This window comes from Cryptococcus neoformans, chromosome 3 (genome assembly GCF_000149245.1).
Source record: "Cryptococcus neoformans var. grubii H99 chromosome 3, complete sequence".
Taxonomy (NCBI): Eukaryota; Fungi; Basidiomycota; class Tremellomycetes; order Tremellales; family Cryptococcaceae; genus Cryptococcus; species Cryptococcus neoformans.
In genome coordinates this window covers 709,681-720,000 of record NC_026747.1, presented here as the reverse complement: position 1 = coordinate 720,000, position 10,320 = coordinate 709,681, and the positions used below count along the sequence as shown (strand labels likewise).

General features: G+C 49.1%; 5 protein-coding genes; 1 reads left to right on the top strand and 4 right to left on the bottom strand.

Moving 5' to 3' along the window:
- CNAG_02810 overlaps nt 1–2,105 on the bottom strand; it is a 4,091-nt gene extending 1,986 nt beyond the window's left edge. Inside the window, exons 1-7 of one of the 2 annotated variants that reach the window (XM_012192500.1) lie at nt 1,990–2,105; nt 1,876–1,942; nt 1,642–1,801; nt 1,559–1,588; nt 1,083–1,500; nt 493–1,028; nt 1–446 (exon numbers count right to left, since the gene is read on the bottom strand). The exon at nt 1–446 is cut by the window's left edge and continues 169 nt beyond it. In XM_012192500.1, coding sequence (XP_012047890.1) covers nt 1–446; nt 493–1,028; nt 1,083–1,500; nt 1,559–1,588; nt 1,642–1,764 — 1,553 coding nt within the window. In that variant the 5' untranslated portion in view covers nt 1,765–1,801; nt 1,876–1,942; nt 1,990–2,105. The remainder of the gene's footprint in view (nt 447–492; nt 1,029–1,082; nt 1,501–1,558; nt 1,589–1,641; nt 1,802–1,875; nt 1,943–1,989) is intronic. The other variant, XM_012192759.1, reaches the window with a different exon arrangement.
- Nucleotides 2,106–2,239: 134 nt separating this feature from the next.
- Nucleotides 2,240–3,484, bottom strand: CNAG_02811 (small subunit ribosomal protein S29). XM_012192499.1 has 8 exons: nt 3,441–3,484; nt 3,260–3,305; nt 3,173–3,199; nt 2,748–2,813; nt 2,679–2,684; nt 2,586–2,622; nt 2,511–2,534; nt 2,240–2,416 (listed from the first exon to the last, which is right to left on the bottom strand). Coding segments are annotated over exons 2-8 (171 nt in total). The 5' UTR covers nt 3,262–3,305; nt 3,441–3,484; the 3' UTR covers nt 2,240–2,407.
- Nucleotides 3,485–3,985: 501 nt separating this feature from the next.
- On the bottom strand, nt 3,986–5,722 carry CNAG_02812 (ornithine carbamoyltransferase). XM_012192760.1 has 3 exons: nt 4,883–5,722; nt 4,512–4,829; nt 3,986–4,453 (listed from the first exon to the last, which is right to left on the bottom strand). Exons 1-3 carry the CDS (start codon nt 5,671–5,673, stop codon nt 4,423–4,425), a joined length of 1,140 nt encoding a protein of 379 aa, XP_012048150.1. The 5' UTR covers nt 5,674–5,722; the 3' UTR covers nt 3,986–4,422.
- A 105-nt stretch (nt 5,723–5,827) lies between these two features.
- CNAG_02813 (large subunit ribosomal protein L30) lies at nt 5,828–6,401 on the top strand. XM_012192498.1 has 2 exons: nt 5,828–6,266; nt 6,324–6,401. Exon 1 carries the CDS (start codon nt 5,910–5,912, stop codon nt 6,264–6,266), a length of 357 nt encoding a protein of 118 aa, XP_012047888.1. The 5' UTR covers nt 5,828–5,909; the 3' UTR covers nt 6,324–6,401.
- A 312-nt stretch (nt 6,402–6,713) lies between these two features.
- CNAG_02814 (glycerol-3-phosphate dehydrogenase) lies at nt 6,714–10,133 on the bottom strand. XM_012192497.1 has 9 exons: nt 9,331–10,133; nt 9,183–9,264; nt 8,753–9,131; nt 8,596–8,703; nt 8,187–8,545; nt 7,905–8,134; nt 7,572–7,846; nt 7,335–7,490; nt 6,714–7,279 (listed from the first exon to the last, which is right to left on the bottom strand). The coding sequence occupies exons 1-9, from the start codon at nt 9,812–9,814 to the stop codon at nt 6,956–6,958; spliced, it is 2,397 nt and encodes a 798-aa protein (XP_012047887.1). The 5' UTR covers nt 9,815–10,133; the 3' UTR covers nt 6,714–6,955.
- Between the last annotated feature and the right edge of the window lie 187 nt (nt 10,134–10,320).

The window sequence follows — 10,320 nt, the reverse complement described above, 5'->3', positions numbered from 1 at the left end:
GAATCAATGATCGCGGACCTCTGTTCTTCGGTAGAGTACTCGAGAAGCTTTTGGCAGAGGTAGTTGCCAAAGGGGTCAGTCATGAGTTCGGGGAAATGGCCATAGGTTTCGTTGAAGATCATGTCACGGTGTTTGGGGTCACCATCTTCGAGTTTCTTTTGGAGGTAGCGGCAGCCGTGCTGGTCTTTACAGAGAGAAAGGAGTTCGCCCTTGAGATCTTCAATACGAACGCCTGCGAACCGGTTGAACTCGCGATCTTGATCAGCACGCTTGTTCTTTAAACCCATGGATCCGCCAGGGTAGAGAGATCCTGAACCGTAACCATCCTCGTCGAATCCGTAGGGATCATAAGCAACCTGCGGAGTAAAGGCTGCGGCGACAGCAGCAGAAGGGGGGAGACTGGCGTTAACGGGAGAGAACGAGTTGTAAAGATCATTGTATGGCTGCTGTTGCCCATTAGTTAAAATGTCGAGGTAGATACAAGCCACCTACTCGAGCATTTTCCCCCATAGAGAATCCGCCACCAACCTTTCCAAATGCTCTCGCCAAGTCAGGGTTCGAGAATCCTCTCTGAGCGTGGCTCAATCCTTCTCCGGAATCAACTCTCTTGCCGACGCCTGCTCCACCACCACCGGCGCCACCAAAGCCGAACGGAGTGCCAGGGACACTCTTGCTAGGCATAGCCGGCAAGCTGGCAATGCTGTCGGCCATACCAGCTGTCGGAGAGGTTTTTCGAGAGCCGAGCAACGTAGGTTCACGGAGCTCCTCAGACATCAGACCGGAAGCCTGAAGAGGAGATGTGACACCGCGAACGGCACCAGAGGAAGCACCAGGAACAGCAGAGAATTGAGGCCATTCCGAGGTTTTCAGAGAAGTTTCGAAAGGACGAGAGCCAAAGGCTCGGGGAGGAGTCTGAGAAAGGGGAGCAAGGTCAAGGGCGGCAGAGGCAGCTGAGAGATGTTTGGGTTCTTGCTTTGGGATGCCGGGGAAGGGGTCATCGTCGTTCATGCCGAGGTATTTTACTGAGCCTGAAATACTGATCAGCAAGACATAGCAACAATAAATTTCAAAACGAAACTAACTCTGCGCACCCTCCGCATCAACGTCGTCGTCTTCTTGTCTCCACTCCCTCCTGGATCCATCGGTCTTAACACTCAAGTTCATCTTCTCCATGCCAAAAGTCCCGCCATACGTGCTTGTCCTCCTGCTTCCAGGCATGCTCTTTGCTCCATTCAAACCTTCTCTGGGACCAGGCGGAAGCGAACCAATGGGGGCGGGAGCCTCTTTGTGCAAATCAGGGACCGAAGATCCAAGAGAAGCATGCCCGGGAGGCGTAGTAGGAGCTGATGCGGCTTCGCCCGCGGGAAGAGGGGTAGTCGCGGACAAGAGTTGGCGTTCCTCTGCAAGTTGGTTGGCTTCAAGCTCGCGCATTTGCTGCTCGAATTTCGCACGCTGGGCCAAGCGGGCTCGTTCATGCTCAAGACGCTTCTGTTCTAGGCGCTACAATTCCATCAGCTGGACGTTCTGAATTTGAATGATTGTAACGATTGTAACTCACTTCCTGGACAGCTTGGTTGGAAACCTCGGCCTAGCTTTACGTTAGTCCGCCAATCCTCTACCGCTAAAATATAAGCCACGCACAGTCTCTGCCAGGTCCAAAGCTTCATGCCCATTCTTCCCAGACCCATTGAGGGTTACCTCGCCCATTGCGGAGACAAGCTCCTCGGCCTTGATGTCGGGCCTAGTGCTGATATCGGTTGTCATGTTTCGTAGTGTTCAAGGGTCAGAGAGGGATTGCGAGCTGAGATAGAATGACAAGACAAAATTTGTAAGCCATGGAATTCTGGTGAAATGACGAAACACAAGGTAGCATACCTTGTAAGGCCTACAACCCTTGTTGTATTTTGTTGCGGGTTTTGAAAGGAGGATGTAATAGAGGAAACTGTGGGGAGTGAGTTGTGGTGGAGTATGGTGGGGCGGGACACGCACCTGCCGAGTACCCAAGAAGTAGAAGTACAGCGCTCGTGATGGTACAGTGGTACAAGGAGATTCTATTTTCTAGAGGGGCGGGTGATCTTCCTTCCTTCGTTCCAGCTGCTGCTTCCTTATGTACTTTTTCATCCAGCGAACAACATGCAAAATAATTTCTGGGTGGACGCTCTGCCACATCCCCATTATTCCACATAATCCCGACTTTGCTTCCGTCCATCCTGCCTCTGTCCTCAACCGCTAATCACAGCAACCTCATTCAATACCATGCATCCAGCCATAGCCTGCTCTTTATGAATGCACCAATCACGCTTGAAACATAGATGCAGCACATAGAACAGTATAATCAAGTCATAGCATCGCGGATGTACAAACCCATGCCCGCCTCTAAACCAAATCTCCCGGCATAGTGGAACTCTTAGTTGTACTGTCACAAACAAAACGTCAGCGATCGCTCTCCTCGGTCCCGCAATGTCCGCCTTGCCAGCATCGCGTAGCGGCACTTGATTTGAGTAACTAACCTTGTCGAAACCGATGACCTTGGCCTAATTTACTGTCAGCGATGCAACCTTCAAACTACAATTTCATTTCCTTACCTTCTCACGGAAGCACTGTCGGCAGAGGTCAAGACCCCTAATACAAAGTCAGTTCAACCTATATTCCGCCGCGATTGGGGTTGTCAGACGTACCACTTGCTACAGACACATACTACGTAAGCATGTCGTTCTGATCGATGATATAGACAGAAGCAAACTTACCGGATAAGACCGGCCTGGTGGGCACAGAGTCGGCACTGACGAGAGCCCTTGCCGTAGTTCCTGGGGCTGTAAAGAACGTCAGTTCTTGCCCTTAACTTGACTTCGAACTGATATGGTGGTTCCGCCCAAAAAAAAAGCACGACACCACGAAGAGGATATGCACTCTGAACAGAAAAAAGGGGCTCCAGCTGAAAAGCATGCAGTCCCAATCCAATGCGTCACAATGCCAACTCCGTCGTGTGATTGCTGTCATTTCCCTGTCGCCTCTTCCATTATTCCAGACAAAATACCCAATGACTTTTCCTTGTTGTTTCTCCGGGCTTAGTTGCGGCATTGGCAAACCAGTCTATCGCAACCTTCTTTCATAGTTCTCCAGATAATCCCAAGGCATCGCAATTCAAACGTCAAGTCGCGCATATACTCACCGAGAGAACCAAACGTTGGAGTGAGCCCTGTTTCAAGAGTCAGCTTTTGATCCTTTTCCTCCATGGAACGGGAGTTGTCCAACGTACATATTGGATGATTTGAGGTTTTTGTGGGTTTGGGTTGGTCGTGGGTCTACATCGATAGCATCAGCCCCTGTCCTTCCTTTCCATCGACGTTTCCTGCTCTCCGTCCAGATCCACCATGACCGCCTGCACCAATACCCATTCCCCCCTTTTTCACCACAAGCACACGAAACTCGACACTCACGTAGGCTCAACCGGTTTTAAAACTTGCAGGGCTAGAGGAAAAGGGCTGTAGACGATTTTGTCGAAAAACCTTGAATCCGCGGCGAGAGGCTCACAGCGAGAGGACAGCGAAATTCCGAGAAACGCCGAGTCAATGTGGCGACATCCAACGGCGGTGGCAGCCGAAGCGCGCCGCGTCAATGATTTATTTTGTTGATGATCATTTAATTGGATAGTAGAAATGAAGATAATTCAACCACAAGAACCTCATCATCGATCATCATCCATAAACAAATAGATAAGTACATAGTAGGATGGCCCTACTAGGATCCCTTCTTGCATCATGTCCTGCTAAATAGAGAGTAGGTATGCTAAACTTGTTCGTGTTTGGGATCATTGAATAGGACTACTGAGGAAGATGAAGAAGTATATCAAATTAATGCATTTAAACAATCGATCGCCACGCCAGGCGAAGAAAGAAGGCGTTTTAATGGACAGATAGTCTAGTTAGACAGAATACAACAGTCCCTAAAACTAGGTCAACCCACATCACTACATCTTGCATTATGATGAGTTGCTGCTAATAAATGTAGTCATATTATGCGGTCATATTGGCGACTCTCAGTTGTTCCACCTTCCCCGCCGTGACATTTGCATGTCTTCTTTGTCTGACGGCTCCTCGTCCGTAGTTTGAATTAAATCCGCACGAAACTGCATGGAATCAGGGTACGTTGAGGGCTTCACAGTGTTGCCTCTCATTGGGTTATGCGCAACCGCGTGCGAAGTGGTCAATTGCAACTAAGAACTAGCTCTCTCCAAACACCTGTCGTATGATCTCGAGCCACAGATTATCCAGTACCAGATTATTCAGTACAAGCGTAAGCCACCCGTTAGTTCTAGTCGGTAGCTCTCTTATGAGACATTCAGAATCAATGGAAGTGGGGAAAAGAATGAAGACACGTGGCGGAGTGCGCTGTTGCATGTCTATATTATCTTACCTTTCCTCACGGCAAAGAGAACCTCCCAATAAACGCCCTGCGAGATTTATGTCAGTAAATACATCACCTGACGGCGGCTTGATCCAGAAACTTACTCGAAAACAGCCATGATAGTCCATTTCCTGTTCTCCGCCTCAGGGAAGACAACACTCCTCGGTCCATAAAACACCTCGTCGTCAACCTCTTCCTTCTTCCTAGGCAGGCAGTGCATGAATTTCCAGTCTTCCTTGGCACCAGCATCGGAGACCATCTTGTTCGTGATCTGGTAACCCTTGAAGGATTCAAGACGAGCAGCTTTTTCGGCTTCTTGACCCATAGAAATCCAGGTATCGGTAACGACGACGTCAGCATCACGAAGGGCTTCGGCTGGAGAGTTGGTGAGGGTGACAAGAGATTCAGCCTTAGATTCGACGCTGCACATGCATGTTAGTTTAATCGAAGACAGTGAACTCGCCATAGTACTTACAGCCTGGACCAGACACGCTCGTCAAACTTGTCATACCCCTTGGGTGCGGCTACGCTGAAGTGCATCCCAAACCTGGGAAGAGTCACCAAGAGCTCGTTCGTGATATTGTTGGTGTCTCCAACCCATGCCACCTTTTTACCTTGCAGAATCTTGGCCGGATTCAAGGCAGACTGATAGTAATTTAGGACAGAAGAGTACACCTGCCCAGAAACGACTTCAGTCGGGGGAGGAACAGGGGCATATATTTCGCACAGCGTCAGAAGGTCGGCAAGGATTTGCGTGGGGTGGTACAAATCGGAGAGAGCATTGATAACGGGTACAGGCGAGTGATGCGCCAGTGTTTCGATCTCCTCGTGACCAGCTACACGCGCCATGATACCGTCAGTCATGCTACCTACAACTTTGGCGGTATCTTCAAGAGTCTCATTCACTCCCAGCTGGATATCATCTTTGCCCAGAAACATAGGATGACCACCAAGGGCCTCAACAGAAGTTTCACTCGCGACCCTAGTCCTCGTCGATCGCTTGTTAAAGATCAGAGCGATAGTTCGTCGGTCAAGTCGTTTGGGAATCGCTGTCGTATGCACATTTTTTGAAACGAACTTGAGAGCCGCGGCAGCAGCAATGAGATTGGAAATCTGTTCAGGAGAGAGGTCGGCAAGGGTAAGGAGGTGAGGAGGAGGAACCTGTCGCGACTTGGCGATCTTGGTAGATTTGAAAGGGATGACAATGTTGGGGTTCTGTTTGCGAGCCCCTTGAATGGCGTATCGGATGACGGTGGCAGAAGGCATTTTTAATGGGCTGTACGAGAAGGAGATGGGAGATTGGTTCGCCTTCTTATACGTATTACACTGACAACAAGAACGATCGTCGAGTCAAGAAAGCCGTGAAATTTACACGTCACGACTCGGATTCTTCTCTTGTTGCTCTTAGTTTCTTCGTCTTTTGCAACATCTCCTTGAGTTACTACTACTTAAACACCTCCAACCCGTCTCAAAACACCAAAGATCGACCTAAGCACACACAGATGTTCTCCAGGAGCATATTTTCAACCGCCCGTTCTTATTACACTTCCACCTCCCAACCTGCTCAAGCTACGCACCATCTCATCACACTCGTTCGTTCCCCCATTGGTCTCACCAAAGCCTCAAAACAGACCCTTGTCGCTCTGGGCCTTCACAGATTACGCCAGTCTGTACTTCAACCATTTGGTGAAGTTACAGCTGGTAGGATACTAAAAGTCAAGGAGTTGGTGCAAGTAGCGAACGTCACCAAAGAAGAAGGAGAGGCTTTGATGAAAAGGAGAAGAGGAGAGGGCAGTGGGGTTGAACTCTCAGGGAGAGTCTACGGGGGAGGAAAGGGGCTTGTTGAGAGAGAAATATAGGTCAGTGATTTTTAAAAGGTTGTGGCTGTGGCTATGCTGATGAACAAACCATTGCAGATGAACGAGCGATTGACCATGTCTAAATTTGGACATCTGTATAACACCATCTGATTATGCACTGATTCATACCACTTGACTCACGTGCCGAGCAGATTGCAATCGACTGAAGACGGTAGAGTTCCATGTTAAAACTCTCATCCAAAGCTAGATTTATAGGGCGACCATAATAAGCGTTTCAGACACCCTTGTTAATATCCACAACTGGTCACTTCGCCATAAGACAGTGTGAATCTCTTCCTAGTCTCGGCAAATGGCGTCATGGTGGAAGACAATGGTCGGATAAGTTTCTCACATTTAGCAGCTCCATAACATTCTTCAAGCTATTACCAATCACGACTTCCGCAAACGTTCTCAGCAGTTTAGAAAACGCACGAAATTATCACTCGTATCCACACCATATAAGAAAGGTCTCACAGGTAATGATGATAAAATCAGTCGAGTATCATCAATGCTACATGAAATGATCTTACACAGGACCCGTTATAACGCACAATGAATCGCACAACGGATCCACAAACGACGCTGTTAGCCAGTACTGACATACGCATCCAAGGTATCCATTCTCAAATAACTAACCAGAAAGCCCTAATGTTTATAATATTAATTAATCCCCACAGAACCCTAACTCCTTAGGCACCTCCACCAGACCTCTCAACGGGAATCTTTCTCCTCTTTTCTCTTCTTTCACTGGACTCATGAGCATGGCCACCAATATCCCTCGCGCCCGCCTCCTTCCTGCTAGAGTCAAGCTGGGCCAAGTGAGTGAAGGCGTTTTCGAGCTGCAACTCCTTAAGACCAGCAGCGATATCAAGGTAATCTTGGAAGTCAATCTCGCCCTTTCGTCCAAAGTCGACTTCTCGAAGGATAGAGTCGGCCATTTCGACTGACGCGTCATAACCCATACCAGTCATGGCATGGATGAGATCAGCGCGAGTGATACGTTGATCATGGTCCTATCAAACTTCTTTCAGCTACATGTCGGGCTATATGGATGTGAATTAAACTTACAAAGTCGAATCGCTCAAACTGAGTACGCAAGTGAGATACTTCGTCGGGAGTGAACTGAGCCCTTTGATAGAGTGCAACTTCCTCCTTCTGCGCGAGACCAAGAGGACCGACATGGCCATGACTCCTCTCAACGTCGGAAAGCTTGAGCTTGGTGTGCTGATACGAATGACCCATTAGCTTTGACTCTTCATTTTGATTCTCGTGTGCAAAAGCTTGAAAGCTTGCGATTTGACTAACCTGTGGCAGGCCCATAGACTTCAAGAACTCCATAGCGTCGTCAAACTCCTGTTCTTTCTTCTTCATGTCCCAACCAAGCTCCTCGCCCATAATGTCCAAAACTCTAGGAAGGGTCTCGACTGTAGCTTGGACGTTGAGGAAGGATAATCGGGTTCGGCGGGCAATAAAGTCAACAGCCGTCTGCGCGTATTCACATCGACAAGCATATCGACACTCGGCCTCAATGTACGGATAAAGCTTTGAAAGACGAACACCATGGAAGGGCCATGATTCACCTGATTTTGGCTAGTGTTAGTCGACTGAAAACGATCCCTCCGTAAACTGTTGACATACCGGTGGGTTTAGCCATTGATGCCACAGTCCAGGCCCTGTCACCGTAAGATTCGGAGAGATGGTTGGCAACCTCAGTCTCAAGACCGAATTGCTGGATGAGCTTGATGTACATAGTCTTGGACCAAGCGTGGCCACCAACAAGCTTGATGTGATTAGTTTGTGAGGGCCCGTTGGGCTTGAGGTTGAACTCCTTGACGGCGGCGTCGATCGTCTCCTCGGCCATAGCTCGACTGATGAAGTCATCAGCACCGCCACGTCTATCATAGAGAAGATTACACCCACTAGGTAGTCCACTTGCCACCAGCGATGGTCAACAAACCACCCTTGGAAGTGTTGATCATATGATTTCGGACCAAAGACTCGGTATTCTTGGAGTTGGGATCCTTGACAAGGGGCCTGATGCCGGACCATGCAGATAGGATGTCACCACGTCGGACCTTGACATCAGGGGAGAGGTAGTTTCGAACCTCGTCCAAAATCCACTGAATTTCTTTCTCGTCTGGGATGGGGTTTTGTGAAACCTTAGTGGGGGAGTCTGTAGTTCCGGCAATCACATTGCCCTGCCAAGGAAGGAAGAAAATAACTCGACCATCGGACGTAGCGGGATCAAGTAAACCCATGGTTTTTGGGCCGTAATAATTCTGCAGATGGAGTAAGAACATGGAAACGGAGATATTGCTAGAGCACCCACAGGCAAAGTGATATGAACACCAGCACTAGGAGCAACAATGTCCTGCGTAGTAGGTTCATCGAGCTTTCTCAAGCCATCGCTGAATGGGCCAGTAGCATTGATGACACCCTACTGAATGATCAGCAACTTGGTCGTCAAAGCATGATTTAGGACCTACTCTAGTTCGGACTTTCCAAGTTTCACCGGTCCGTCTATCCTTCAAAGTTGCTGCGCAGATTCTCTCCTGGCCGCCACGCGAAGGATCAGGTTTTTTGTGGAGCTCGGTCACCTCTACATAGTTGGCAACAATCGCACCGTGCTGCACAGCGGTCATGACAAGGGAAATGTTCATCCGCGAGTCATTGTGCTGACCGTCGTAATACACGACACCACCGACGAGACCATCCTTCTTCAACATTGGGAAAGCCTCAAGGGCCTTACCCTTACCCATCCAATAGGCACTTTCCATATTCTCTTTACCAGCAAGGAAATCGTAGAGCTTGCATCCGGCGTAGTAATAAGGAAGTTGCCACCAGGTGTAGATCGGAAGAAGAATTCTTTCTTTTGGTTAGCTCAAGAGTGAAGATTACGAAGAGTTATTCACTTACGGAAGCATGTGGCTCAGGTGTGGGGCAGTTTCAAGGAAGATTCGACGCTCTCTAAGGGCCTCCTTCACCAATTTCCATTGCTCTACGAGAAAGTGAAAATGTTGATGTCAGCAATGCAGATTATGATTATTGAATTCAGAGCACTCACCATAATCGAGCTCAAAAATCGCCTTCTGTAGGTATCGTACACCGCCGTGGACCAGTTTGGTACTCTTTGAAGACGTACCACTAGAGAAATCCTCTCTCTCAACGCAAGCAACCTTCAAACCGCGACTAGCTGCATCAAGAGCAGTACCAGCACCGGTAGCACCTCCGCCAACAATCAGAAGATCAAATACATCGTCGCCTTCGCTTTCCGCTTCATCTTTTCGCAGAACAGCACCTGGCTCGGGTCCACCTTCTTCGGTTCGGTGGATATAGATACCAGAAGTTCGGAGATGCTCCAACATCTGCTCACGGGAAGGAGGTGCCCAGAGTGGTCCAGGACGACGCTTTGTGAGAGGAACATGCTGGGAGTCAAGATGTAAAGGGGATGGTCGAAGAGCATAATAGGCAGAACCAACCGCAACGGTGGTCGCGGTGGTGAAAACCAAAGCGCGTCGACCGGGCATGTAAGACCTACCGCGAAACATTATTACTATTGGGTTATTGGGATGGAGATAATGAGAAAAGCAGCCGTCGTAAAGATATATTTGTCGGTGATTGTTTGAATGTGGGCTGGAAAAAGACAAGGGATGTACGTCCTTTGGTTTGACCGGGCCGGATGAAGGTGACCGAAAAATAAAGGCACCGAGAGGACAAAAGAAGTCCACTGGCCTGTCGGATTTGCTTGTTTTTGCTTCCCTTTAGGAGGCAAGCTGTTATTGCAGCTGAGTATACCGGAACCGGGACCAGGTCTACAGTAAGAGAATACGCTGTGGGGAAGGAGGAGGAGGAGATGGGGAAGAAAAGAATTGACGAGGAGTACATAATTGTGAGCTCGCGAGTCGCGCTGCCAGTAGTCCAGAACCGACTCCGGCATGAGCCGCTATGACGTACGGCCCGCCTCGGCCCGCCCTGGGTTTGGAATAATGTGGCAGCGGCTTCTCCACATTCCGCCGCCGCATCGCGTGGGGTAGTCCGCCTGTTCTCTATGATC

Bases quoted from the DNA above. Each gene is read 5' to 3' on its own strand.
- CNAG_02811 (XM_012192499.1), bottom strand. The intron at 2,814-3,172 runs GTGAGTATATGC...CGTTCTTTACAG, and splicing joins TCCAACGTTTGGTTCTCTCG to CCCCAGGAACTACGGCAAGG. The intron at 2,535-2,585 runs GTAAGGAAATGA...ACAGTAAATTAG, and splicing joins GACAGTGCTTCCGTGAGAAG to GCCAAGGTCATCGGTTTCGA.
- CNAG_02812 (XM_012192760.1), bottom strand. From the start codon at position 5,673: ATGCCTTCTGCCACCGTCATCCGATACGCCATTCAAGGGGCTCGCAAA. The intron at 4,830-4,882 runs GTAAGTACTATG...ATGCATGTGCAG, and splicing joins GAGCGTGTCTGGTCCAGGCT to CGTCGAATCTAAGGCTGAAT. The intron at 4,454-4,511 runs GTAAGTTTCTGG...TAAATCTCGCAG, and splicing joins ACTATCATGGCTGTTTTCGA to GGCGTTTATTGGGAGGTTCT.
- CNAG_02813 (XM_012192498.1), top strand. From the start codon at position 5,910: ATGTTCTCCAGGAGCATATTTTCAACCGCCCGTTCTTATTACACTTCC.
- CNAG_02814 (XM_012192497.1), bottom strand. From the start codon at position 9,814: ATGTTTCGCGGTAGGTCTTACATGCCCGGTCGACGCGCTTTGGTTTTC. The intron at 9,265-9,330 runs GTGAGTGCTCTG...ACTTTCTCGTAG, and splicing joins GATTTTTGAGCTCGATTATG to AGCAATGGAAATTGGTGAAG. The intron at 8,135-8,186 runs GTGGGTGTAATC...TGACTTCATCAG, and splicing joins GGTGGCAAGTGGACTACCTA to TCGAGCTATGGCCGAGGAGA.